Genomic DNA, 26,014 nt, shown 5'->3' with positions numbered 1-26,014 from the left:
TGGCAACTCATCAAACTGCAGTCAGCAAACTGCATTCTTGGTGGTGGTGGTGGTGGGGAGAAAGAATGCAGCTCAATCCACATGCCATAAAATAACAATTTGGAGTGCTTCTAGATGGAGGCGTTTCCCCCCAGGAGCTTCAGCAAACTAGCACAAGAATTGCTCACTGGAGTCGCTCTAAGGCAGGGATTCCCAACCTATGGTTCTCCAGATGTTGATAAACTACAACCAAAAAATTGTAGCTGGGGATGAAGGGAGTTGTAGTTCAGCAACAAGGTGGTTGAGAGGATGGTGGCCTCTCAGCTCCAGACAGTCCTGGAGGAAACTGATTATCTAGACCCATTTCAAACTGGCTTTCGAGCGGGCGATGGGGTTGAGACTGCCTTGGTCAGCCTGATGGATGATCTCCAATTAGATCAGGCCTGCTCAACTTCGGCCCTCCTGCAGATGTTGGCCTACAACTCCCATAATCCCTGGCTACTGGCCCCTGTGGCTGGGGTTTATGGGAGTTGTAATCCAAACACAGCTGGGGGGCCTAAGTTGAGCAGGCCTGAATTAGATAGTGACAGAGGGAGTGTGACTCTGCTGATCCTTTTGGGTCTCTTGGTGGCTTTCAATACCATCAACTTTCAAAACGATCAACCATGGTGTCCTTCTGGGTCATCTAAGGGAGGTGGGGATTGGGTGGTACCATTCTATAGTGGTTCCTTTCCTACTTCTCAGATAGATTCGCTTGGAGACTGTTGCTCTGCAGAGTGAGTTACTGTATGGAGTTCCACAAAGCTCCATATTGTTTCCAAGGCTCTTTAATATCTACATTATTATTATTATTTTATTATTATTATTTTACATTTATATCCCACTCTTCCTCCAAGGAGCCCAGAGCGATGTACTACATACTTGAGTTTCTCTTTCGTAACAACCCTGTGAAGTAGGTTAGGCTGAGAGAGAAGTGACTGGCCCAGAGTCACTCAGCAAGTCTCATGGCTGAATGGGGATTGGAACTCGGGTCCTAGTCCAGCACTCTGACCACTACACCACGCTGGCTCTCATGAAGCCTCTGGGAGAGATCATCAGGATATTTATCAATATGCTGATTTATCAATATGCAGGGTGGTATCAATACGCTGATGACACCCACATCAATTTCTCCCTATCAACTTCACCAGGAAATGAAGTTAGCTAGCTCATACTTTCTTTCTAACATCATCAATAATAATAATAATAATAATAATAATAATAATAATAATAATAATAATATATCTATAACCATTGACAATAAAATTTTGGCATCCCAGGTCCTTGGGAAGGACTCGATGTCTGGATAAAACAAACCAGTCAATAACACCTGTCTGACTGTGTAAACAAGAAATAATAGTTCAATTTCTAAACTGCCCTTCCAGAAATGGCTCAGGGCGGTTTACACAGAGAAATCTAGCTCAGCATCTAGCTCAGTATTGTCTACACAGACTGGCAGCAGCTTCTCCAAAATTGCAGGCAGGAGTCTGTCTCTCAGCCCTATCTCGGAGATGCTGCCAGGGAGGGACCTGGGAACCTTCTGCTCTTCCCAGAGCGGCCCCATCCCCTGAGGGGAAACTCTGACAATACTCATGCATGTAGTCTCCCATTCAAATGCAAGCCAAGGCAGACCCTGCTTAGCAAAGGGGACAATTCATGCTTGCACCTTGCAGAAGACCAGCTCTTGTGGAGTTGCTGGGGATGAGTTGTGGAGTTGCTGTAGCTGCAGCGGCTGGGGGTGATGGGAACTGTAGTTCAACAACAGCTAGAAAGCCAAGGTTACCTATCCATTCTCCCCCGCCACATGCCAACCTTCTAAATACAGACAGGGTGGTTGTTGTTTTTTAAATGGTAAAAAGTCTTCAGCATGAATACTCTCCTTGCAGCCTGAAACAGGAACAGGCCCATATATTTTGGTTTCTTGGCATACGTAGATATCATGTTACCTGCATCCCTCCACAACCCTAGTGATAAGGGGGGGTGGTATTTAAAACTGGCAGATTATGGCTACATTCCTCAACACATTTTCTAAGGCAGGGCTGCATAACTTTGGCACTGCAGCTGTTGGATCACATCTCTCATCAACTCTCCCCCCCCCCCCGCCCAGCCACAGTGGCTAGTAATTGGGGGTGATGGGTTCTGCAGTCCAACCAGATTGTAAACTGTGAGTCCTTTGGGGACAGGGAGCCATTTCCTTCCTTCCTTCCTTCCTTCCTTTCCCTCCCCCCTCCCTCCCTCTTTCGTTCTTTCTTTCTTTCCCTCCCTCCCTCCCTCCCTCCCTTCCTTCCTTCCTTCCTTTCTTTCCCTCCCTCCCTTTTTCTCCCTCCCTCCCCCCTCTTTCTTTCTTTCTTTCTTTCTTTCTTTCTTTCTTTCTTTCTTTCTTTCTTTCTTTCTTTCCCTCCCTCCCTCCCTCTTTCGTTCTTTCTTTCTTTCCCTCCCTCCCTCCCTCACTTTCTTTTCTCCCTCCCTCCCTCCCTCCCCCTTCCTTCCTTCCTTCCTTCCTTCCTTCCTTTCTTTCTTTCCCTCCCTCCCTCCCTCCCTTCCTTCCTTTCCCTCCCTCCCTCCCTCCCTTCCTTTCTTTCCCTCCCTCCCTCCCTTTTCTTTTTATATCTGTCTAAACCACTTTGGGAACTTCTGTTGAAAAGGGGCGTATAAATCGCCATTGTATTTTTAGTAGTAGTCGTATGTTTATTGCGGTCACAGACCAGAGTAACAAACAATAACAATTAATAGCATTGTTTTTGTATTCCAACAATAGCAGGAGGGCTGAAGTTGTGCAATCCTGTTCAAGCCTGAGGGACTTACTCCTGAGTAGGCATGCTTAGCTTTGGCATGCAGGTCTGCAATCCTATGCTCTCCTCTTTAGAAGTAAATCCCCATTGAGCACAGGGGGGTTTACTTCCAAGTAAACATGGAGTGAATCCGGTTTTTCAAAAGGCTCTGAAATCCCCTCTGACACCTCCTCCAGCAAGTACTTAGGAAGGAATTCCCTTTAATCTGAATTCCTCACATTCCTTGCCCTGAGAGAGAGGTAATCACACAGGATGCATCTCAACTCCTCTTCTCCATTCAGTCATCCAGCAAGACCTGGTGCTTGATAGCCCTTAGGTGAAGCTCTCTCTTCTTTGACCTGCCCCAGGGTCATTCTCTTAAGGGACTATTCAGCTGCTAATGGAAATTCAGTTTTGCCCCAGGGTGGGCAAGATGGACGGGAGAGGCCCTGGTCCAGTTTTGCAGGAAGACAGATTCCCATCCAAACTTGATCCCGCCTGAGGGAGAGGGTGGTCTGTGAGTGGAGGTGGATGGAGAAGTACAAGGGAGGGGTTGCTTGATTTTATACTGAGCTAGATGGACCAAAGGTCTGACTCAGTACATGGCAGCTTCCAATGTTCCTAGGAGCAGCATCAGGCATTGAATGTTCTAGAGCAGGGGTGCCAACCTGTGGTCCAGCAGATGTTGCTGAACTACAACTCCCATCATTCACAGCTACAGTGAATTGTGGCTGGGGGTGATGGGAGTCATAGTCCAGCAACATCTGTGGATGTTGTTAATAATCATTGTTATTATTGTTATTATTATTACATTTATATCCCGCTCTTCCTCCAAGGAGCCCAGAGCGGTGTACTACATACTTGCATGGAGTCGCAGATCACTGAATGCAAAGTTTTATTTTGTTACCTTCTCAAATGGGCACATTTGGCACATTGTGTTACCTTCTCAAATGGGGCACAGTTGACCCGTTTCTTCGGAAGGTTCAGCGAGTAGTTGGAGTCTGTAGAGAAGAGCCATTTGAATGAACAGCCTCCCTTATGCGATAAAGGGACCTCCATGGAGGTTATCCGGCTGGGCACATGCTTACATATCCCCTTCCTAAACCTTTGGACACGTACGATACCACCCAAACTGGACCCATGTGGTAGTGATTGAAGGCTGTTGGTTTATGAAGTGCTGTCAATGATCCGTCTCCCTGTTTGGCAGGATGGATGCTATACCTTCTCCCAACCCACAGGTGACACTCGTACGTGACCCTTGCTCAGTCCTGCCCCTTGGTCTTTGCAGATGAGGTCCCTCAAGGGTAGGCAGGAGTTTTGCTCTGCATCCTTCTGAACTTCATTTTTGAACCTGCTAGCCTGATTTTCTTAATTGGGTGATGCTCTTCGCCTCTCCAAACTTGTGCTCTGTTGCTCCTCACTGCTGGCAGAGCCCACCGAATGGTGGCCCATACCCTGTCCCACTGCTGGCCCCACTAGTGACACCCCGTGCATGTGACATCATGCGTAAGTGGGTGTGCCCGGGCTCCAGAGAACCTCAAGCGAGCTCTCCTCGTCTATTTCCAGCCAACATTTGCTGCCTGGATGCATTTATTTCCCTTCCTAATGCATCCAGGCAGCAAAAGCTGGCTGGAAATGAGACCAGAAGGATTAGGGCGGGCACTCTGGGGATCAGGCCACACCCCCTTTGTGCATGATGTCACGTGCAATTGGGGCTCCGGCGGCCCTTTTCATTGGTGGCCCAGGTTCTTTGAACCCTGCTGCTCAATTAGTGGTTCTGTCCCTGCTCCTCATTCCTTGTTGTCCTTCAGTAGTCCCATACTCTCCGCTCCATCCTCTAGGAGGCAGGTTCATTGCAGAAAAACTTGCTGAGGCGTGTCTTAGGAGGCACCTTCCACTTTTTCTCGGAGCCAGCCTCTTGATTGGTCTAGACCAGGCATGCTCAACCTAGGCCTGTTTTTGTCAACTGTTTTGACAACTGTTTTTGGACTACAACTCCCATAATCCCCATCCACAGTAGCCAATAGCTGGGGATTATGGGAGCTGTAGGCCAACCTCTGCAGGAGGGCCAAAGCTGAGCAGGCCTGGTCTAGATTTAAAGGGGGTGTAGCCAATACTTGCTTGATTTAGCAAGGTCTGCTAAGACACACGGTGTACACCTCTCTTTCTTTCTCTTCTACAGTTCTCCATGTTCCTCTCCAAGTTGGGGGGGTCACTGGGGCTTCTGGTATGGCTCTTCTGTCTTATCCCTGGTGGAGCTGCTGGAGCTGTTGATCGACATGGTGGCCGTCACTTGCAAACTCCGTCACGTCTTCTCCCCCTGTGCCCACAATGACACGGCCTTCCACCCTGAGGCCTCTGCGACTCGTGATGCCGTGCTTCAACTTGGACCCTGAGCCCGTGGAGACACAGATTGCCAGCAGGGACTTCACCCCAGGTGGCCCACAGGGCATAGGCTCCTAGTGAACGGCCCCGAGTCCCATATCCTGCCAGCCACCTCTCTCCTCCAGGACCCCTTCCAGAAAGAAAGTGCTGCAATGGAGCCTGTACAGAGCCTGGGAGAGAGCTTCCGGCTTCCCCCAAATCTCTGTTGCTTCCATTTTCATAGGTGCTGCATTATAATATTAGGGATTTTTAAAAACACCATACATAACTGTTCTTGGGGGGGGCGATTATGATTGAGTTAAAAGAGCCGCCCCCCTGCTTTGATAATTAAAGTACCTAGAAATGCCCGACTGCCATAGAGTCCTCTGTTCTAGGACTCCAAAACTCTATTGACCCGCCTGAGCCCAGACGTGGCATTGACGCTACCCGCCACTCTGTCTTCTAGACCAGGGATCCTCAACGTTGGGTCCCCAGATGTTATTGGACTTCAACTCCCATAATCCCCAACCAAAGGCCACTGGGGCTGGGGATTATGGGAGCTGAAGTCCAATAACATCTGGGGACCCAACGTTGAGGAACCCTGTTCTAGATCTACCACCCATGATTTGTTTGTTTGTGAAATTTGTATTCCACCTTTCATTGAAACAATCTCAAGGAGGTTCATACCGAACAATTAAAAGAAGACTCTAAAAATAACACAGGAGGAGGAGAAAGCGAGAGGGGTTAGGTACCAATCTTTATTGCCACTCTGCAGTTCCTCTCAGGCGGCAGGAAGGAAAACTGTTTTCTTCTGGGGCTTCCTGTGCCTTTTGACGATGATGATGACGGGAGGTGGGTCCAAGGGGATGCCTGGAACAGGGGGCAGAGTGGCAAACTGCATGAAACAAAGCAAAGGAGGTGGCATTAGGGTCGTGTTTCCCAACATTTTTAAAAATCGGGTGGCACACTGGCGACTGCACGATTTTAACTTATTTAGGGAGTGGTTGGCCCCGTTTTGCACCAGCAAAGCGTCTTTCCTGGGGCATGATGGGGCGAACAACAACAACAACAACAGCAACAACAACAGCAACAAAGGCAAGTTCAAATCCAACAACAACAAAGGCAAGTTCAAATCCCCTGCCTTTTGTTTATGGGGAAGCATTAGTTTATGGGGAGGCACCAGATCAAGCCTGCTCAACTTTGGCCCTCCTACAGATGTTGGCCTACAATCCCCATAATCCCTGGCTATTGGCTGCTGTGGCTGGGAATTATGGGAGTTGTAGTCCAAAAACACCTGGGGGGGGGGCCTAAATTGAGCAGGCCTGCACCAGATGCAGAGTGGTGTGGTGTTTGGGGTTAATCCATTCCTTGCTCCAGATCAGCTTTTGAATGGGGCTTTAGTTACTTGTATTCTAGTAACTAAACCTTGGCCCCGAAGTCCAGGGGCAAGAGCGCCACTGCCGGCATGCATGTGCCTAGCTGGTCTTATGGTAGGAAGCATGACTTGTCCCCTTAGCTAAGAAGGGTCTGCCCTGGTTGCATATTAATGGGAGACTAGAAGTGTGAGCACTGCAAGATATTCCCCTTAGGGGATCGAGCCGCTCTGGAAAAAGCAGAAGGTTCCAAGTTCCCTCCCTGGCAGCATCTCCTAGACAGGGCTGAGAGAGATTCCTGCCTGCAACCTTGGAGAAGCTGCTGCCAGTCTGTGAAGACAATACTGAGCTAAATGGACCAATGGTCTGACTCAGTATATGGCAGCTTCCTATGTTCCTAAATCTGATTTCATTCAAGTTCCTGGCTACATCTCCACAGATGTTTCAAGATGGTTCATGAATATTTTACTTCCACACACTTGATGCTTTGCTGTGGCAAACACTGATCATAGGAAGCTGCCATATACTGAGTCAGACCATTGGTCCATCTAGCTCAGTATTGTCTTCACAGACTGGCAGCAGCTTCTTCAGGGTTGCAGGCAGGAATCTCTTTCAGCCCTATCTTGGAGATGCTTCCAGGGAGGGAGCTTGGAATCTAGATGCTCTTCCCAGAGTGGCTCCATCCCCTAAGGGGAATATCTTCCAGTGCTCACACTTCTAGTCTCCCCTTCATATGCAACCAGGGCAGACCCTGCTTAGCTAAGGGGACAAGTCATGCTTGCTACCAGAGGACCAGCTCTTCTCTGATCTTTCCCACTTCAGGCCCAAGTTGTTGTTGTTTTTTTGGGGGGGACCAAAAATAAAGGGTTTTTGGGTTTTTTTGCCACTGTAGCTGCTATCATATCACAATATCGCAGTTTTAAAAAGATTTGTTTGTAAAAACTTTGGGTGGAAGAGAAAAATTTAGGGAGGGAGGCCCCTCCCCCCAGCCACGGATCTGCTGCATAAGGCTGCCTCTCCCTAGCACCTGTTTCTAGATTGTAGGTGCCTCAGGGCAGGGTCCTGTCCCCTACATCCTGAAAGCGAGATGCATGTACCCAGGACCTTGTTTACCTTGTAAGGCTCACTCCACATCCCAGCACCTGCCACGTTGAGGGCTCTCACGTAGATCACGTACTCCGTGTCAGGATTCAGGTTTGCGAGATGCTCTTCTGTGTCCGAGCAAAACCACTGGATGTTCTTGCCTTGTCCAACCAGCCTGGCCTCCTCAAGTTGCAGCTCGTAGAAGGAAACCAGCTCACCAGAGCGGGGGCCTGTCCACGAGAGCTACGGGCAAAGAATGCCAAACCAAAATTAAAGTGGTACAGACCGACGGATACTCTGGAACGTGGAGGGTCCTGGACCACCCTGCAGGATCTTCGAATTACGGGAGCAGGAAGTACGGGAAACTGCCAATTGGGCACGTTGGAATTCGAGCACTGGCACGCATATAGATTGGTTTGCCAACTCTTTGATGCAAAAAGGGGATATTTTTTTTTTTACCCCAGACATAAATTGGGCTAGGATCCAATACGGAGGGAAAAACCCGAATCGTGTTTGAAGTGTTCTCTGAAATATCGCATAGACTTTGGGGTAAATCTGGCCGAAATGTGAATGCACACCTACCCTCCCCAAATAAAGTAACTGTAAAGTCGCCATCTGAAAAAGCTCCTGGCAATCCACCCCCACTGCATGAGGCAGAAGGTTCCACAGCACTTACGGTTAGGAAATTCTTCCTAATGTCTAGCCTGAATCTGCTTCCTTGGAATTTCAGCTCCTTGATTCAAGGAGCAATAGTGAACAAGTTCGCTCCTCCTTCTGTGTGGCAGCCCTTCAGATATGCAGTCTCATCTCAGATTTCACATACCCAGCTCTACTTCAATCATTCCTCACAGGACTTGGTTTCCAGAGCCCTCACCATCCTGGTTGCCCCCCTCCGGATACAAAGTTGGGCCTGCCCCTGAATCGCAGTAACTGAATGGTGTAGGTAAGCCCCCAGTTAACAGAAGTCCATGCTCTGGGCCTGTCTGAAGTGAGAGAGCTGGGCGGGGGGCAGTCTCCCAGGGCCCACCCCCATGCTTATGGTGTGTGTGTGGGGGGGGGGTTCTTGTGCTGCAGTCCAACAACAGAGATCCTTCTGGTTCTGGCAGGACTATACCATATCAGGAACCTAGGAAGCTGCCTTATGCTGAGTGAGACCATTGGTCCAGCTTAGCTCAGTTACTGTCTACTCTGACTCAGGTGCGGAACCAGCCAAATGGTGGTCTGGGTCTGGCCCCACCCGGCGGCATGGGGCATGGCTCGGGTTCCGGAAGAGCCCATGCCCAGGTTACGGAGAGCCCCGAGCGAGTGCTCCAGCGAGGGAGAGAAAGAAATGACAGGGGAGAACTCGCTCGGGCTCCCCGGAGCTTGAGGCCACGCCCCCTTTGCATGTGACATCAAAGGCTTCGGTGGGCTTCAGCGGCCCTTTCCATTGGTGGCCCGGGTTCTTTGAACCCATTCGCACAGTGGAGGTTCCGCTCCTGCTCTGACTGGCAGCGGTTCTCCAAGCCAGGGCATAGGGAACTTGGTGGGGAGCGGGAGACAGAGTCTGGCCAGTGGGTGTTCCTTTGTGCACCCTGCATCTGATGTCACACGCAAGGGGGCGGGGTCAGGGGCAAGAACGGGGCTGTCACAGTGCTGATGTGAGATGCAGGGGAGGGTCCAGTGCCCGTGGTGGTGGGAGAGTCCATACCTCCTCAGCAAGTATGAAACACTGTCTGGAGAGGAGAGGAGCATGCCTGGTGCTCCCAAGCAGCGAGTGCTTTGCTTGCCGGCTGGGTGAGGGAAGGGCAAGGGGGCGCCCTGGCTGAGGGGGAGGGGGAGCCTTGGAGGCCCCCCCAGACCCTTGGGGCCTGGGGACTTATAGGGAGATAGGAAACTGAGATGCAAGTTTTGGGCAGTATAGAAATATTTTAAATAAATTTAAAAAATCAGCTGCTTTATACTGAGTCAGTCCGTTGCTCCATCTAACTTAGTATTGTCTACACAGACTGGCAGTGGCTTCTCCAAGGTTTGCAGGAATCTCTCCCAGCGCAGGAGTCTCTCCCAGCCCTATCCTGGAGATTCTAGGGAGGGAACTTGGAACCTTTCTGCTCTTCCCGGAGCAGCCCCATCCCCTAAGGGGAATATCTTACGGTATTCACATGTAGTCTCCCATTCAAATGCCAACCAGGGCAGACCCTGCTTAGGAAAGTGGACAGGTCATGCTTGCTACCACAAGACCGAGCCACCTAATGGTACAACAGGGAAGTAACTTGCCTAGAGAGCAAGAGGTTGCCAGTTTGAATCCCTGCTGGTATGTTTCCTAGACTACGGGAAACACCTATATCGGGCAGGGCAGCAGGGATATAGGAAGATGTCTAAAGGCATCATCTCAGACTGCACTGGAGGAGATAATGGTCAACCCCTCCTGTATTCTACCGAAGGCAACCACAGGGCTCTGTGGTCGCCAGGAGTTGACACTGACTCAACAGCTGAACTTTACTTTATGACAAAACCGGCTTGTTTCTCAATAGATTGGCTGTCCTTGCTCAAGGGTAGGTATGCCCCTGTCTCCTGTCTCCAAGGTTACAGGCAGGAGTCTCTCCCAGCTCTGCCTGGAGATGACAGGCATCGAACCTGGGACCTTCTTCATGCAGATGCTCTTCCACTGAGCTATGACCCCATCCCCTATGGGGAATCTCTTACAGTGCTCACATGTGGTTTCCCATCCAAATGCAAGCCAAGGCAGACCCTGCTTGGCAAAGGGGGCAACTCCAGCTCGCTCCCACAAGACCAGCTGTCCTCCCCAGATCCCAGGAGGCCCTGCTACCGATCCTTGCCCTGAACCCCACGAAAGCTAGAGAGGGCCCCAGTCCCACCTCAGCGGAGAGGTGGCTGGCGGAGTGCTGGTAAATAAAAGGTTGTGGTGGGAGCTCCACACACACGGGAGACTCCGAGCCGCTGTCCGAGACGCTGGTCTCCCCGTCGCTCATGTCCAGGTCCACCGGGACGGCTGGGATGCCGCTGAGGCGAGGCCGATTCAGCTGATGCTTGCGGTCGTCTTTCTCTGGGCGTATATCAATGAACAACCCCGCCAGCAAGTCGTCCAAGGTTTGAGGTAAGGAGTTGGCTGAGCTAAGAACTTGTTTGGACACTTCACCAGAACTGTTCTGACACGGACTGGTCGTCTCGCTCTCGCTGGCTTCTAAGTTTCTGTAGAGCTGAAACTATGGGGGCGGGGGATAAAAGAGAGAAATCTTAACCCTATTTCTGAAAGAACGGGGAACGTTATGATCCTTATGGACACAGAACTGGAGCATGTGCAGGAAGGAGGGAGATACTGGCAGGCTTGGAATAACAGAGATGTTGGTTTCACAAACATTAGAAGCAGAAAGACCCTAAGGGGGCACACACACACCCCAAACACACACTGCCCCGATGTAACTCAATGGAGCAGAATGTTTGTGCATTCAGAGGACATTTAACAAACAACCAGGTGGGCAGAGTTAAGGGAAGGCCATTGAGAGGAGGGAGGGAGGAGGGCGTGGATACAGAGCAAGAAATTTCTCAGCTTGAAGGATGCTCCTTCAAGACGGTATCAACCCCTTTTGCTTCTGAGGGAGAAAGCTGTCTATAATTCTTTCGTTTTCTCACCAGGCAATACATACCTTTGTGTTTCTGAGGAGGAAGGGGATTCACAGATTTAAGCTCCTGGAGTGGCGGGTATCCCCTCAAATAACATTTAAAACATTTGTATGTGTTTGAATTTTCCTATGGAACAGAGGGGGAAGTTGTACATTGAATCTGTTCATCTGCTTATTATGTGTGTGTGTGTGTGTGTGTGTGTGTGCGTGCGCATGCGTGTACACACACACACACACACAACATTCTGATCTGGAACCTTAACTTCACTGCAATAGCGCTGATTATCTGCTTGGGTTGTGGGTGCGGGGAAGAGATGGAATCCACTTACGAATAACGCCATTGACAAACATCTGTCAGTTTCTGGATTCAGCTTATAATTCGGTCTGTAACTAGTCTTTTGTAACTGTGTTTGATATTTTATGTATTCTTATATTTTGTTTTTCAGATCTTTGTGAGCTGCTTTGGATATGGTTACAGCATAGGAGAGCCACCTAATGGTGCAGTGGGGAAGTAACCTGCCTAGGGAGCAAGAAGTTGCCAGTTCGATTCCCCACTGGTATGTTTCCCAGACAATGAGAAACTCCTATATTGGGCAGCAGCGATATAGGAAGGTGCTGAAAGGCATCATCTCATACTGTGTGGGAGGAGGCAATGGTAAACCCTTCCTGTATTCTACCAAAGACAACCATGGGGCTCTGTGGTTGCCAGGAGTCGAAGTCGACTTGATGGCACACTTTACCTTTACACCACAGGAGAGCAAGATGTAAATAAAATGAAATATAAAACCTTGAATTCAAATGAGGGTTTAGGCAGTGCTCTAATTATGGGGGATTGGGAGTAGGTTTGCCCTGTGGAAAAGAGAACAGGTCTCCTGTACCTTTAACAGATGCACAGAAGACTGAACTTCAACAGGTGCAGCTTGTCCTGCAGGGGGAAGAAAAGCTGCGCCTGTTGAAATTCCTCTTCTGGGCATCTCGGAACAGGAGACCGGTACTCTTTTTCCCATTTGGTGACCCCTAGATGGGGGTGGCAGAGGGTGCCTGCCTCCCTTAGCAACTGTTTTCAGAAAACTAAGGGGCGGGGTATGATTTGGCTAAAATTGAGGGGGAATCAGGACTTGGGTCAGGGGTTCTCATACTGGGTTTCCCTATGTTGCTGGAGGACTACAACTCCCATCATCCCCAGCCATGCTGTCTGAAAGCTGTTGTGGCTGGGGATGGTGGGAGTTGTGATCCAAAAACAACCAGGGAGTCAAGTTTGAAAACCCTTGAATTCAGGTTTCCCTGCCTTTCTCCATGCCCCCCACCCCTGCAGTTCAAGCACTGGGTGCAGGAGTGAAGGGTAGGTGATGTCTTCAGTGCCAATATTGTGTGTGCTTCCCATAGCTGAATGATATCATACTCTCGCATGCTGTGCATGTCCCAATATCAACGTTTTTGCACTCTTAGGAACGCCACACCTACCATTCTCTAGTGGGGGAGCGGACATGCCCCTAGAAAGCCTGGACGCTATGCTCCTGGACGCTATGACTGGACGCTATGCTCCTCTCTGGCGACAAATAGCTTGCATCCGTAAGGCCTCATCTGTGCACAGAAAGAGGAAGGTTTGTGCTCGTTAGACTGGGAGAACCACCCATCCCTGTGCTCATCCTTTTCAGGCTTTACCTTCAGAGGATTATTTTCCACATTGACACGCCCACCAAGGGCGGAGCCCCCATTGCCCGAACGGGTTAGAAGAACCTGGGCCGCCGCTCTTCAAGGGCTGCGCCTCGTGCCCCAGCCACGCCCGTGCCTGATGTCAGATGCAGGAGTGTCATTTCGCTCGCAAATGGGGCCGCGTGGCCCTGTTTGTGAGCTGAGCTATGCCCCTTGCTTCTGAGACGCAGGGCACGTGGCTTAACCACGCGCCCTGCTTCTGACGCCAGACGCTTCCGTCTGACGCAGGGGGCGGGGCTTGGGGGCCGCAGCGGTGGGCTGAACTCCGGCCACCGCTGGCCACCCTCTGCTCCTGATGCCCACCAGGGAATCCCCCGAGTGTTCCACAGGATTCTGGGAAGCAGGGTTGTTGGTTTGAGGAACACAGGAAGCTGCCATATACTGAGTCAGGCCATCGGTCCATCTAGCTCAGTGTTGTCGTCACAGACTGGCAGCGGCTTCTCCAGGGTTGCAGGCAGGAGTCTCTCTCTCTCAGCCTTTTCAGGGAGGGAACTTGGAACCTTCTACGTGCAAGCAGGCAGGTGCTCTTCCTAGAGCGGCCCCATCCTCAGGCGCCATACAAAACATCCAGAGTCTACGGGCAAACAGGAAGCCAGGCTGGCATGCCAAAGGGAGGGACATTCACACTACCCAGCTTCCTCCCTCTCTCCCTTTTCACCCCCACTCCTCCCCCTCCTAGCCAGCTCTCTCCAGGGTGACACTATGTCTGCCTCCAAACCCGCAGAGCTAGAGGTGACTTACTGCCCACAGGGTGCCTTGGTGGTAGCAACAGCAGCAGCATCTGGGGGCTGAGGGGCTGAATGTCTGGCCCAGAGGTCACCATGTGCTTATCCCCCATTATGCCACAGTGCTAGCCCCTTCCCATTGTGACCAAGTCCACCCAACATGGGGCAGGCCTCCCCTTGGGCTCCCTATGCGCCTTCACAGATGAGACAGTTGGATCCATGCAACCATTATATCAGCACCACACACACAACAGTGGAGCAAGAGGCACCTTTTAGAGCAGTGATTCTCGTATAATCTTGCTCTCAAGGGGAGAGCAACTGGCCCTATCCATCCCCAGCACAGCATCCCTCCAGTGGCTGTTGCTTGTGTTGCCTATGTTGCTTCCTAGATTGTGAACCCGTTGGAGACGAGGGACTGTCTTTCTCATTCATTCACTCACTCACTCACTCACTCATTCATTCATTCATTCATTCTGTGTAAACCACTTTGAGAATGTTGAAAAACACGATATATAAATATTGATAGCAGTAATAGCAGTAGATGTTTTTGTCAATATAAACTTGTCCATATAGGGCTGCCAATTCTGACGGAAACTTTTCTGGGAGATTTTCCCCATCCCAATATATTTCACACCATCAAACCATTAAAATCTCCAGGTTTGCTTTTGACATTCAGCTAGAGAGGAGAGCTGGTCTTGTGGTAGCAAGCATGACTTGTTCCCTTAGCTGAGCAGGGTCCACCCTGGTTGCATATGAATTGGAGACTTGATGTGTGAGCACTGCAAGATATTCCCCTCAGGGGATGGAACCGCTCTGGGAAGAGCAGAAGGTTCCAAGTTCCCTCCCTGGCAGCATCTCCAAGATGGGGCTGAGAGAGACTCCTGCCTGCAACCTTGGAGAAGCCACTGCCAGTCTGTGAAGACAATACTGAGCTAGATAGATCAATGGTCGGATGCAGTATATGGCAGCTTCCTATGTTCTGATGAGACCCCCAAGTCAATTTTGGAGATGGGCATCTTCCAGAACCAGTGGCGACCCTTCCATGAGACAAAGTGAGGCAGATACTTCAAGCAGCACATTATTGGGATGCCAGCAAGATGCTCTCTTTCCCCCACTTTAAAATAAAAGGGGAGCATTTGGTACCCAGCCTCAGGTGCACAGAGGTCTTGAACCATCACTGTATAGTACAAAAAATGTGTTTCTTTGTTCTGATCACAATTGGAGGGGCTGTTCTACCACTGTTATTAATATGGAATATCTAAATGGCCAAAAGCTCACTCAGAGGCAGCTGAATTTGTCAGAGCAGGGTTTGGGGGAGTTGGGGGTGGTCAACAAATCCGATAAATAAATAAATTTAATCTAATTGTAAATAATTTTAGAAAGTCCAAAAGCAAGTAGTACAGATGCATAAAAGAATGCATCCTGTTGTTGTTGTTGATGATGATGATAATGACTTTTATTACTTTTATTGTATCTGTGCCTGTCTTATTGTTGTGAGCCACCCCGAGCAGTAGTGCACTGGAGGGATGGGGTATAAATATTTTAAATTTAAAAATAATAATATAAATCAATCAATCAATCAATCAATCAATCAATCAATTCGTGGGTGAAGAAATGTTGGCTCAGTTTATCAGCAAGACAAAATATTTTACTCATCAAACTAAGTTGGTACATTGCTCATCAAGACTTCTTTCACTCGTCGGGCATCATTTTTCACTCGTCACGGACTAGAGGATTTCTGTAGCCTTGATTATATCTAGATACTGCTAGAGAATCCGATCCCCAAAGGGCTCACGAATCTAAGTAGTAAGGCAAGCTAGACCCAATTTAAATTTAAATTGGGTTGTACTTTCTGCCTCCGCTGGAAAAAAAAAGAACCGCCTTTCCTTCCAACTTTAAAAGCAAGATGTCTCCCCCTCTCCCCTTTCCTTTTTGGTGTGTGTGTTTGTGCAGAATAGAATAGGAGACGGTGAGCGAAAAGAGGTCTGTCGAGTGTGAGTGACATTGGCTGCCAAGGGAACGAGGTAAGAATTAGGCTTTGTTCGGAATATATAAAAAACAGAAACTTGATCCCGGAAGGGCAGCGCCTGACAAGAGTCATCCCGTATGAGGCACCTGAAAACCCTGACAGCTTCCTGACGGCAAGGCTTCCTAGGCTGAACTAGAGTCACTGGTTATCTGCTCCAAGATGGGTCAGACTCGGGCAGAGAGGAGAGGCGTTTAGCAGCCTGAGGTGTCTGGCTCCTGGGGGTTTCCCAGCAGAACTCTTGATCCAAAGGGCGCCCCCCTCTTTCATCAGGGCTGGCTAACGGCACAGCGGGGAGCTAACTTGCCTCGGGAGAAAGAAGTTGCTGGTTCGAATCCCCACTGGTGTATTTCCCACACCTATATCAGGCAGCAGCAATATAGGAAGATGCTGAAAGGGTGAGACAGGGACCTGTCTTAAAATCGGTGTAAAAAGTGATGTACATGGCTTGGGGGCAAACCAGGTGGGGATTCAAGGAGTGTCCTTGTCTGTAAGGTTCATCTCCAGTTACCGCCCACTTGTTTGGTGGCTACATAGAGACAGGCCTTCTCGGTCGCTGCCCCGAGATTGTGGAATACGCTCCCCGCTGAGATACGATCCTCCCAGTCTCTGGCAATTTTTTAAAAAACACCTAAAAACCCATCATTTCGCCCAAGCTTTCTCAGCTTTTAAAAAAGTGTCTGTTTTAATTTTATTGTTTATTTTAAACTGTGGATTTAATTTTATATGTGTTTTCATTGTTTTATATTAACCGCCCAGAGACTAAAGTTTGGGCGGTATATAAGTTTGATGAATAAAATAAATAAATAAATAAACTATAAACTCTGCCAGGGGCAGGACCCGGTGTGACAGTATTTACTTGGGCGGTGCCCCCCACCCCAAATTGGTGTCCTAGGCGACCACTCAGGTCTGCCTTGGGAATGGGCCAGACCAGCCTTTTACCAGCTCTTCTAGACACCAGCCAATCTGTCTAGGGTAGGGTTGCCAACTGTCCCTCATTACGCAGGATGTCCCTCATTTCAGGGTTGAAATGTTGGTCCTTATAGCGACAGCATTTGTCCCTCATTTATTCAATAGCATATAATTCGATTACATAGACGTCAATGATACTCAGGCTCTTGATTACCACTGCATACACCTCCCAGCTGTTGGGAATTCTCTCTGGTAGAGAAACCCTTTTTCAATTATAGCAGAGTGCACAGAGGCACAACACAGCAGATTTAGTTAGGCATGTGTGCATGCTGAGAGTAAAGTAACTTGGAGCCAGTTCATCGTTTCAAATCAATATATATGGCATTTATCAGAGAACTCCATTCCAGATAGGAAAGTGAGGAGTTAGGATCTCTAATCTATCTATCTAGCTGAATGCAGATGGATTCTGCATCTTCTCTGCACACATGGTGCAGGGAGAAGAGCTTGCTTGCATGTTGCAAGGTAGAAGGAACAGGAAGAGAAGAGAGAGAGGAAGGAAGTGGCTGGAAGGAAGGAACTCCCTAAGATTAGCAATCTACATTCCAAAGGGATCGTGTCAGAGCCGTAGAGAAGGGATGACCAATGTCTTGACCCTCTAGCCCTCTGACTCACTAGTCTGTCCTCCACTGTCTTTGAGACAAGAGACAGTGCAAAGTCCTTAACTTCCAACACAGCCCCCCTCCCCAGCCAGCCAGCCCCCCCAAAACTTGTGTCCCTCAGTCTGGCAATGAAATGTTGGCAACCCTACATCTGTCTCCTTGCTGTGCTTGCCTAGACAAATAGGGCATTCCCCCTCTGGCAGCCAGAAACACTCAAAAAGCACTTGAGACCTGTGACCTAGAATGTCACAGAAAGGGGAGAGGCTGGGCCGCAGAAGTCCTCCAAAATCCTGTCTCCACCCCAGCTCTGGGAGGGGAACTTTTCCATGGATCTTGACTGCAAGCTTGACTGTGGGTTTGCATTTACTGGCTGGGCAGAGATGGAAGCAGGCAGATGGTGAGAGCGGAGGCTTTCCTGCCCACCGTCTGGTCTGATCTTGTTTCCTCCCCCCACACCTTGCAATCCAGCCCAGAGGATGGTACAGACATGTTGTCCCAGGTAATCAGTAACTGAGCCTGTATGGCCAGATACTCCCTCCCTCCTCTTGCTGCATTGAAGCCTGTTCTGAAGAGCCCATTGGAAGAGCAGGCTGACCCGCTGATCCCTTCCCTTCCCTTTCCCCCACTCAGCTGGGCAGGTACCAAAATCTTACGAGAGCCATTTATTTTGGCAGTTTCTCCACCTGCTCTGTAGCTGCTGCTGGTGAAAGTCCTACCTGGTTACCCTCAGTTGAAAGTCACATGGACACTGAGAAAAAACAAACCAGACCTATTGTGAGAGATGGAGAAAGACCCTCTGTTTGTACAAGTGCTTTGTCCTAGGTTCCAACCCACACATCTAAGCCCAGAAACAGCTGGCTGTTGATAAGGATTGCCTTAGGATTGCATTTTTTTTTTTTTTGGTCAGTGGGAACAGCAGATTGATTGGCTAAAATTTTAGTGGCGTAATCTTCAAGGATGCATTTGAATCTGTGGCGGATTGGGCCTGTAATGCTAGAAACGGAATTTGAAATGCAGTTCTGGTACAATGTGGGTTCTCAGCTTCCTTAGATGTTAGAAACCATGCATGGTGTGGAGATAGTGGATAAAGAGAAATTCTTCTCCCTCTCCCATAACACTAGAACCACTGGTCATCCCATGAAATTGATGGCCAGGAAATTTAGGACCAACAAACGGAGGTACTTTTTCACACAACACAGAATCAACTTGTGGGATTCTCTGCCACAAGATGTGGTGACAGACAACAACCTGGATGGTTTTAAGAGGGGTTTGGATAACTTCATGGAGGAGAGGTCTATCAACGGCTACTAGTAGGAGGGCTATAGGCCACCTCCAGCCTCTGAGGCAGGATGCCTCTGAGTACCAGTTGCAGGGGAGTAACAGCAGGAGAGAGGGCATGCCCTCAACTCCTACCTGTGGGCTGCCAGCGGCATCTGGTGGGCCACTGTGAGAAACAGGATGGTGGACTAGATGGGCTTCCTTGGGCCTGATCCAGCAGGGCTGTTCATATGTTCTTATATCCCATTTAGAAGCTAGAACTTCATGGTGCCTACCCAGGTGCTAAGAATGCATGGGTTCCAGACACTTTTCCCCAGGCCTTAACATGAGGGAAACCGAGGCAGAAGATTTTGGCTGCAGTTCATGACAGTAGAAGTAGAAGAGAGGGAGACAAACAGATTGGACTCATGAGACACAATCGCCCCAGGGGAAATTTGCCTGTGCTAGCCTACTTGAAATGAACTGTGTGGGAAAGCAGTTCTCCAGCTTGGGTCCCTAGTGGTTGTTGGACTACAAATCCCACTATCCATTGTGGCTTGGGATGATGGGAGTTGTAGTCCAACATCTGCAGACCCAAGTTTGAGAATTTATGTCCTGGGGGATTGTGCACCATATTGCAAGGCTCTACTTGGGGCTGCCTCTATAGACAGTTGGAAAACTACTCTGGGGTAAAAATGTGGCAGACTGAATATAGGTAGGTCTTATGACAACTGCAATAGTTACCTGATGGTTCCATGGCTCCCTTTAATGTGCTGGTGCTAACCTTTCAAGCCCTTAATGGCCTGGAACCAGGTTATCCTTCACTCAACTGAACCTATCTGAGTCTTAAAACTGGATCTAGAGAACTGGATCTAGAGAACTGGATCTAGAGAAAGGTCCATCTTTCCTGGACATTTGATGTGTGGGGATTTCTTGGTGGCGATGGCATGGATATTGAATGTTCTCTCTGGGAAGATTTGACAAGTTCCTTCTCTCCCTGCTTGTAAAGGTAAAGTTGTGCCATCGAGTTGGTGTCGACTCCTGGCACCCACAGAGCCCTGTGGTTTTCTTTTGGTAGAATACAGGAGGGGTTTCCCATTGCCTCTTCCTGCGCAGTATGAGATGATGCCTTTCAGCATCTTCCTATATTGCTGCTGTCCAATATAGGTGTTTCCCATAGTCTGGGAAGCATACCAGTGGGGATTCGAACCAGCAACCTCTTGCTTCCTAGGCAAGTTACTTCCCTGCTGTGCCAATAGGTGGTGTAGCAGGGAGGTCCTCACATTCTTAGGGGAGAGGTATCTGCAGGGGTTGAGGAGAACCTCCTCAAACCTTTCTGGGGGCAGAGGAAAAACTTTGGGGAGGGAGAAAAATGGAAAATATGGGTTATTAGGTTTTGGCAGTAATTCAGTAAAATGAGGGGGGGATTCCTCAAATGCTTAATGGGGAATCTCTGCACCCCTGATCCCAGGTACCAAAGTGTCTTCTTGGGCCAGCTTTAAATTGGATCCCAGCTCTCCCAAATGAAGATCCCTAGGCACTGGACAACTCCTTTTGGCTCTTTTGCATCTCAGAACATGGTGCAAGGGCGCATGATACAACCACCTGGCAAGCAGGTCTTGGTGTGGTCTGTACCCAGATGGGAGAACCATGCACGCGACCTTTGGGATGGGGCTATAGCTCAGTGGAAGAGCAGCGGCATTGTATGCAGAAGGCACCAGGTTCAGTCCCTGGCAGCATCTCCAGGTGGGGCTGGGAAAGACTCCTGCTTGTAATCTTGGTGAAGCCGCTGCCAGTCTGTGTAGACCAGGATTCTCAATGTTGGGTTCCCAGATGTTACTGGACTTCAACTCCCATAATCCCCACCCCCAGGGGCCTATGGCTGGGGATTCTGGGAGCTGAAGTCCAATAACATCTGGGGACCCAATGTTGAGAATCCCTGGTGTAGACAATCCTGAGCTAGATGGACCATGGGTCTGACTCAGCTATAGGAGAGGAGAGCTGGTCTTGTGGTAGCAAGCATGACTTGTCACCTTAGCTAAGCAGGGTCTGCCCTGAGATTCCTGCCTGCAGCCTTGGAGAAGCTACTGCCAGTCTGTGAAGGCAATACTGAGCTAGATAGACCAATGGTCTGACTCAGTATATAGCAGCTTCCAAAGCTGGGTGATGTTAGCTGAAGGTAGAACAGAAAGAGCAGCAGGTGGTGGAGGAGGAGGAGGAGGAGGAGGAATTCTTGCTGGGTGTTTGAGTGCCGGCCAGGGTGAGAGACGGATGTGTTGTCATCAACTCCTCCTTCTCTGCTGAGAGGCTCCTGGACTCGCAGGTGCGGTGTGTGTACAGGACAATGAGCTCTTTGATCAAGGAGTCCTGCAGGTAGGGGCTGGGAGGGGAGCTGGTGACTGAAAGCACTCTTGAGATACGGATGGGCCAGTTCTGCAAAGGAACTGGTGACCAAATAAGAAATCAACAGACATTAAAAAGTGGTAGAATGGACTAATTTCATGTGGATGTGGGAAGTTAGGCAGCGGGGTGATGATTTTAGGTTGAGTTGGAGTCATTTTATTTCTGGAACAAGATTCAAAGTAACATCCAACTTTCCCCCCCATTTGGTGTCATTTAACATAGCTGAAATATTTTCTCTCTTTTCCCTGCCATATGAAATATATTTGTTTTTGAATAATGAGTTAGATTTCTGTTTGTATGGAATTTGTGGGAAAATAAGAGTTAAAGCAAAAAATAAGTAAATGAACAAACATTCTTTTTATAAAGAAAAAGAAGAAGAATAAAATAAGAAAAGATACATGTGGGTGGATGTCAAACAGAAGGAAGCTGGGAGATTTGTCCAGTCATTTTATATTCTCTCAAAACCTACATGCCTCTTGCATCATAGCAAATGGTTGTGCCCCTTAGGGTGGGGATCTCAAATCTGGGTCCCCGGATGTTGCTGGACTACAACACCCATCATCCCCTTGGCCACTGTGCCTGGGGATGATAGGAGCAGCAGTCCAACAATATCTGGGATCAAAGGTGGAGAATGCCTACCTGAATTAAGGGGTGGAAAGGAAGGATGCACACAGCACAGGCCTTAATTTGTGCCAGGGTTTAGCTCTGGGATATGTGAAGGATGAGGCCATCTTTAGGAGCATAGGAAGCTGCCATATACTGAGTCAGACCAGTGGTCTATCTAGCTCAGTATTGTCTTCACAGACTGGCAGCGGCTTCTCCAAGGTTGCAGGCAGGATTCTCTCTCAGCCCTATCTTGGAGATGCCAGGGATCTTTGCATCCAGAAGGTTCTAGCTTCAATCCCAGGCATTTCCAGGTAGGGTTGGGGAAGACTCCTGCTGCCGGAAACCTTGGAGAGGCTGCTACCAATTGGTGCTGAGCTAGATGGACCAATGGTCTGACTCAGTATAAGGCAGCTTCCTATCTTCCTGTGAGGGCCAGAGGCGCTCTTACCTCTGGACTTCCGGGCGAAAGTCCAGGCCCAGAGCCTTTGGAGGGGGCAGAAATGTGATAAACAAACAAACAAACAAATAAACAAATAAAATACTTGCAGAGGGGGGAGGAGGGGCTCCAAAGGCCTTTAGGTCCAGGCTCCAAAATTTGGCGGAGCAGGAAATGACTTGACTAGCAAGCCAGAGGTTGCCGGTTCGAATCCCCGCTGGTATGTTTCAGCAGCGATAGAGGAAGATGCTGAAAGGCATCATCTCATACTGAATAGGAGACGGCCATGGTCAACTCCTCCAGTATCCTACCAAAGACAACCACAGGACTCTCTGGGCACCACGAATCGGCACACCTTTACTTTTACCTCTGATGAGGGCCACTTCTCTGATTAAAAGCTGCGTGGTTGTTGGCCACCACTGGAGACAAAGTACATATCCTTAAGCACAGGGGTGCAAATCTGAGGAGCCCCCCCCTCTTTTCTTCCAACTTTTCTTCCTCTCTCATAACCCATATCTCCCTGCTCCTGCTGCCCCCCCCCCACAAAAAATTGTGAATTGTTCAGGCTTTCCCTCCGTTGGCTGCCCTAAGCATACCCAACCAAACCAGTCCCTTTTGATGCTCTTACAGCTGCCCCACGTCTACCCTGTGGGCCCCCTGTGGTGAACCCTGCTCTCCCTGAAGGGAACCCTAAGCCTCCCCCTTAGGGATATGAGCCCCCTTTCAGGGCTAGGAATGAAACCCCACAAGTGTCAGGAGCTTCCCTTCCTCTGAGCCCCGGGGAAAGCACAAGGGCTGCACTTTTTTGGGGGGGAATGGATGGGCAAAGAAGCACTCTGACCCCTGGACTTCAGGGCTGAGTCCAAGGCCTCCACCCCCTCTGCCCGCCCGCCCCCCACTCTTCTTTAGTCTGTCGGTGGTTTGGTTTGTGCCCTCAAGAACCTACATGCTAAAAATGATCCTTAACTTACAGTGGTGTGTGTGTGTGTGTGTGTGTGTGTGTGTGTGTGTGTCCAAAGGCCTTTAGGTCCAGACTCCAAAATTACCTAGGTGCGCCTTTGGGTGGGCAAGTGCACCCCAGAAAAGTGGCTTTCCCCAGGGGCAGAGCTGGGGGAGATGGGGCCATTTTTGCCCCCAGCGGCCCCTTGGAGTGAGGGAGATAATGAAGAAAATAGGGAGGGGTGGAGCTGGGGGGGGGCTGGGTTCTTTGGCCCCATCCAGTCTCAATTATGGCGACACCCCTGGACTTGCCCAGCCCAAAGTGGCAGGGTGCTTCCCTCCATGTCTGTTTCAGAAATCGAATACATGGGACACAGTCTGCTCACCCATCAGGGGCGTAGCTATTATAGGGCAAGGGGAGACAGTTGTCTGGGGGCCCACTGCCTTGCCCCCCCCAGAGGCAAATCACATGTCTGACTCCTCCAGCTGCGCACCCATCCGGGCTTCCTTCAGTTGAATTCATCCTCCGAAACTGATGTGAGTGTGAAGACCAGGAGCAAGCAAAACAGCATGGCTTTCTCTAGTACCATTCAATGACTTGCATCGTCCACAATTTACAAAACCTTTTAAAAAATAATTTAGGATGGTGTTCTACTGTGGCACATAGGAGACATCTTTCTTTCTTTCTTTCTTTCTTTCTTTCTTTCTTTCTTTCTTTCTTTCTTTCACTCTGCTTTTTGTTACCACTATTCAGCCTCATTTAAGATTTCTTTACTTCATGAGCTGAGCTTCAGTTGGGGGGGGGTCATTTTAAAACCTTGTCTCTGGGCCCACTCCAACCTTGCCATGCCCCTGCCACCCATACATGCACTCCGACCCTTCTGGGCCCCCAGCCCCACTTGTTTCCTGGTGCCACCCAGTGGAGAGCAACCCAGCCGCTCCGACCCCAGCCACCTTGCCTTGCTGCTGAACATTTCACGACTGCCTTGGAAGGGGGTGGGGCCCTGGCATGGCGAGGCCCCGCCCACCCCCTGATCTCCCCCCTCCCTCCCCGCGCCCCTCGGCTGCTCCTCTCTCTCTCTCTCCCCTCGCTCCGTCCGTCCTCTCGACAGGTGTTTATCTGATCACAGCGGCGCGGCTTCAGCAGCTTCGGCTTCCATTAGGCCGCCCTGCCTAGGAGCGATTCTCCCCTTCTCAGCCCCTGCTGGGCATTGGCACCCTCTCTCCGGCTCCTGTGCACGGACGGGGCAGGCACCACTGCGCCCCACTGCCCTGCCCGCTCAGCCATGGAGATCGCGCCCCGCTTAGCTGGAAGGCGCGTCCCCCGGTGAGCCTGCCCAGGGCAGCCAGGTGAGTACAGCTCCGCTCGCTCCTTTGCCCTCTCCACTAACCCTGTGCCTTAGGGGGTCAGGATTGGGACCTCGATCCCAACGCCGGGTGGGAAATCATGAGGCTTCACCCCATTTTTGGAACCCCCCCGCCGCCCCCCTTAACAGCACAAGCCTGCCAGTGCATGTTTACTCAGAGGTAAGCCCCATTATATTCAACGGGGCTTACTCCCGAGTAAGCGTATTTGGGCTAGAAACCGACGTTATTGTTTCGTATTTGGAAATAACTCTCCTTTTCTCGGATAGGACCTGTTGTTTCCCTGTGTATGTACCCGTTGCATATACAGCTCTGCATTGGGGCTAATATTTCTACTCACTTTTGGGTAACCCATCTGATCAAATCGTTGCTCCAGTCTGTTCTGAACTTTGAACAGGATAGTAACTCGTTGGGTGCTGGATTGGTTTGATCCACTCTAAACTTGTGGCATCTCAACGGTTTTTTGGATGGTAGAGACCATGGGGAAGTATACACCTGGCTGTTAAGTTTTGATCCTTCTTTAATGGAGGTAGGCATCCTGCCAGACCTCATGGAGGCCGCTTTCTCGCTAACTTGCTTTGAGAAACCATCAGTTGTTTTTTTTGCTAATGCCATTTGGGTGTGAGAATATGCACCCTACCTAGTGTTTGGAGTTAGTTAATCTGAATTAATTCACTGCCACCTCTTGACTTCAGAAGCCAGTGCGGGAAGCAGTGTTCACATCTGCAGGATTCACTGGTCCTCCTCACCCTCCCTAGAAATCTCAGGTCTGCCAGTTGGATCCAAGTGGAAAATAGTGATTTGGAGGAGTGACATACACACAGAACTAGGCACAAGAGTCTGTCTGAGCACCTGCTTAGCCTAGGAATTGCTTCCTGGTCCCAGAATTGACTTCCAGTCAGTTCGCACACACCTGATTCTACTCCACTTACCATTCTTCATTTCTTTTCTTCATTTGAACAGGGAGGGAGAATCCTTTTTATCCTTGTTATTCAACAGATCAGTAAAGGCGCAAGTCAGATACCTTGGCTGATCTGTTGCAAATCACTCAGAGATCTACTAGCAGGGCCTGATCTCTCTTCTTCCTGTGCCTACTGTTGTAAATAGTACACTATAAACCAGGGAGTTCTGGAGGTCTGGAATCTAGATGCATATCTATACTGCCATGTTACCCACTGGGTGACCTGGGCCAGTAACTCTGTTTCAGCCGAACCCAGGGGTTAAGAAGAACACAGGAACACAAGAACGCCCATCACCCCATGGTCTTGAAAGTCCTGGTCCAACAGCATCTGGTGACTCAAGTTTCAGAACCCTGTGAGCTCCCTAGAGGTATCTGGTGGGCCGCTGTGTGAAACAGGATCCTAGACTAGATACAGGATGCTGGATCAGGCCCAAGGCCTATCTAGTCCAGCATCCTGTATCTAGTCCAGGATCCTGTTTCACACAGCGGCCCACCAGATACCTCTGGGGAGCTCACAGGGTTCTGAGACTTGGGTCACCAGATGCTGTTGGACTGGGACTTTCAAGACCATGGGGTGATGGGAGTTGTAGTCCAACAGCAAGCATCTGGAGACCCACATTTCAGAACGTTTCAGCAAGCGTCTGGGAATGTTTCAGCAAGCATCAGTGGACCCACGTTTCAGAGCCCCTGGCCCAATTTACTTTGCAGGGGTGTTGTGAAGGTAAAAGGGGATAACCCAGAGGCTGCCCTGAGCTCTTTGGAGGAAAGACGTGACAC

General features: G+C 49.7%; 2 protein-coding genes across 4 annotated transcripts in view; one reads left to right on the top strand and one right to left on the bottom strand.

Annotated features, from left to right (window-relative positions):
- Positions 1 to 5,892: 5,892 nt before the first annotated feature.
- FNDC8 (fibronectin type III domain containing 8) lies at positions 5,893 to 24,650 on the bottom strand. 2 transcript variants are annotated; one of them, XM_053268812.1, is made up of 5 exons: positions 24,617 to 24,650; positions 12,697 to 12,816; positions 10,468 to 10,815; positions 7,640 to 7,852; positions 5,893 to 6,048 (listed from the first exon to the last, which is right to left on the bottom strand). In XM_053268812.1, the coding sequence occupies exons 2-5, from the start codon at positions 12,697 to 12,699 to the stop codon at positions 5,935 to 5,937; spliced, it is 678 nt and encodes a 225-aa protein (XP_053124787.1). In that variant the 5' UTR covers positions 12,700 to 12,816; positions 24,617 to 24,650; the 3' UTR covers positions 5,893 to 5,934. The 2 variants fall into 2 exon arrangements, with proteins under 2 accessions (XP_053124787.1, XP_053124786.1); XM_053268811.1 differs by lacking the exon at positions 24,617 to 24,650 and adding an exon at positions 13,690 to 13,802.
- The window catches only part of HPN (hepsin), a 46,085-nt gene continuing 30,630 nt past the window's right edge, over positions 10,560 to 26,014 (top strand). Inside the window, exons 1-3 of one of the 2 annotated variants that reach the window (XM_053268809.1) lie at positions 10,560 to 10,706; positions 11,679 to 11,789; positions 15,627 to 15,697. The gene's annotated coding sequence lies outside the window, so the exon portion shown is untranslated. Of the gene's footprint in view, positions 10,707 to 11,678; positions 11,790 to 15,626; positions 15,698 to 24,110; positions 24,262 to 26,014 lie in introns of those variants that run through there. The other variant, XM_053268810.1, reaches the window with a different exon arrangement.

This window comes from Hemicordylus capensis, chromosome 7 (assembly GCF_027244095.1).
Source record: "Hemicordylus capensis ecotype Gifberg chromosome 7, rHemCap1.1.pri, whole genome shotgun sequence".
NCBI lineage: Eukaryota > Metazoa > Chordata > Lepidosauria > Squamata > Cordylidae > Hemicordylus > Hemicordylus capensis.
The sequence above is the reverse complement of the archived record's forward strand: the minus strand, read 5'-3'. Positions and strand labels throughout refer to the sequence as shown.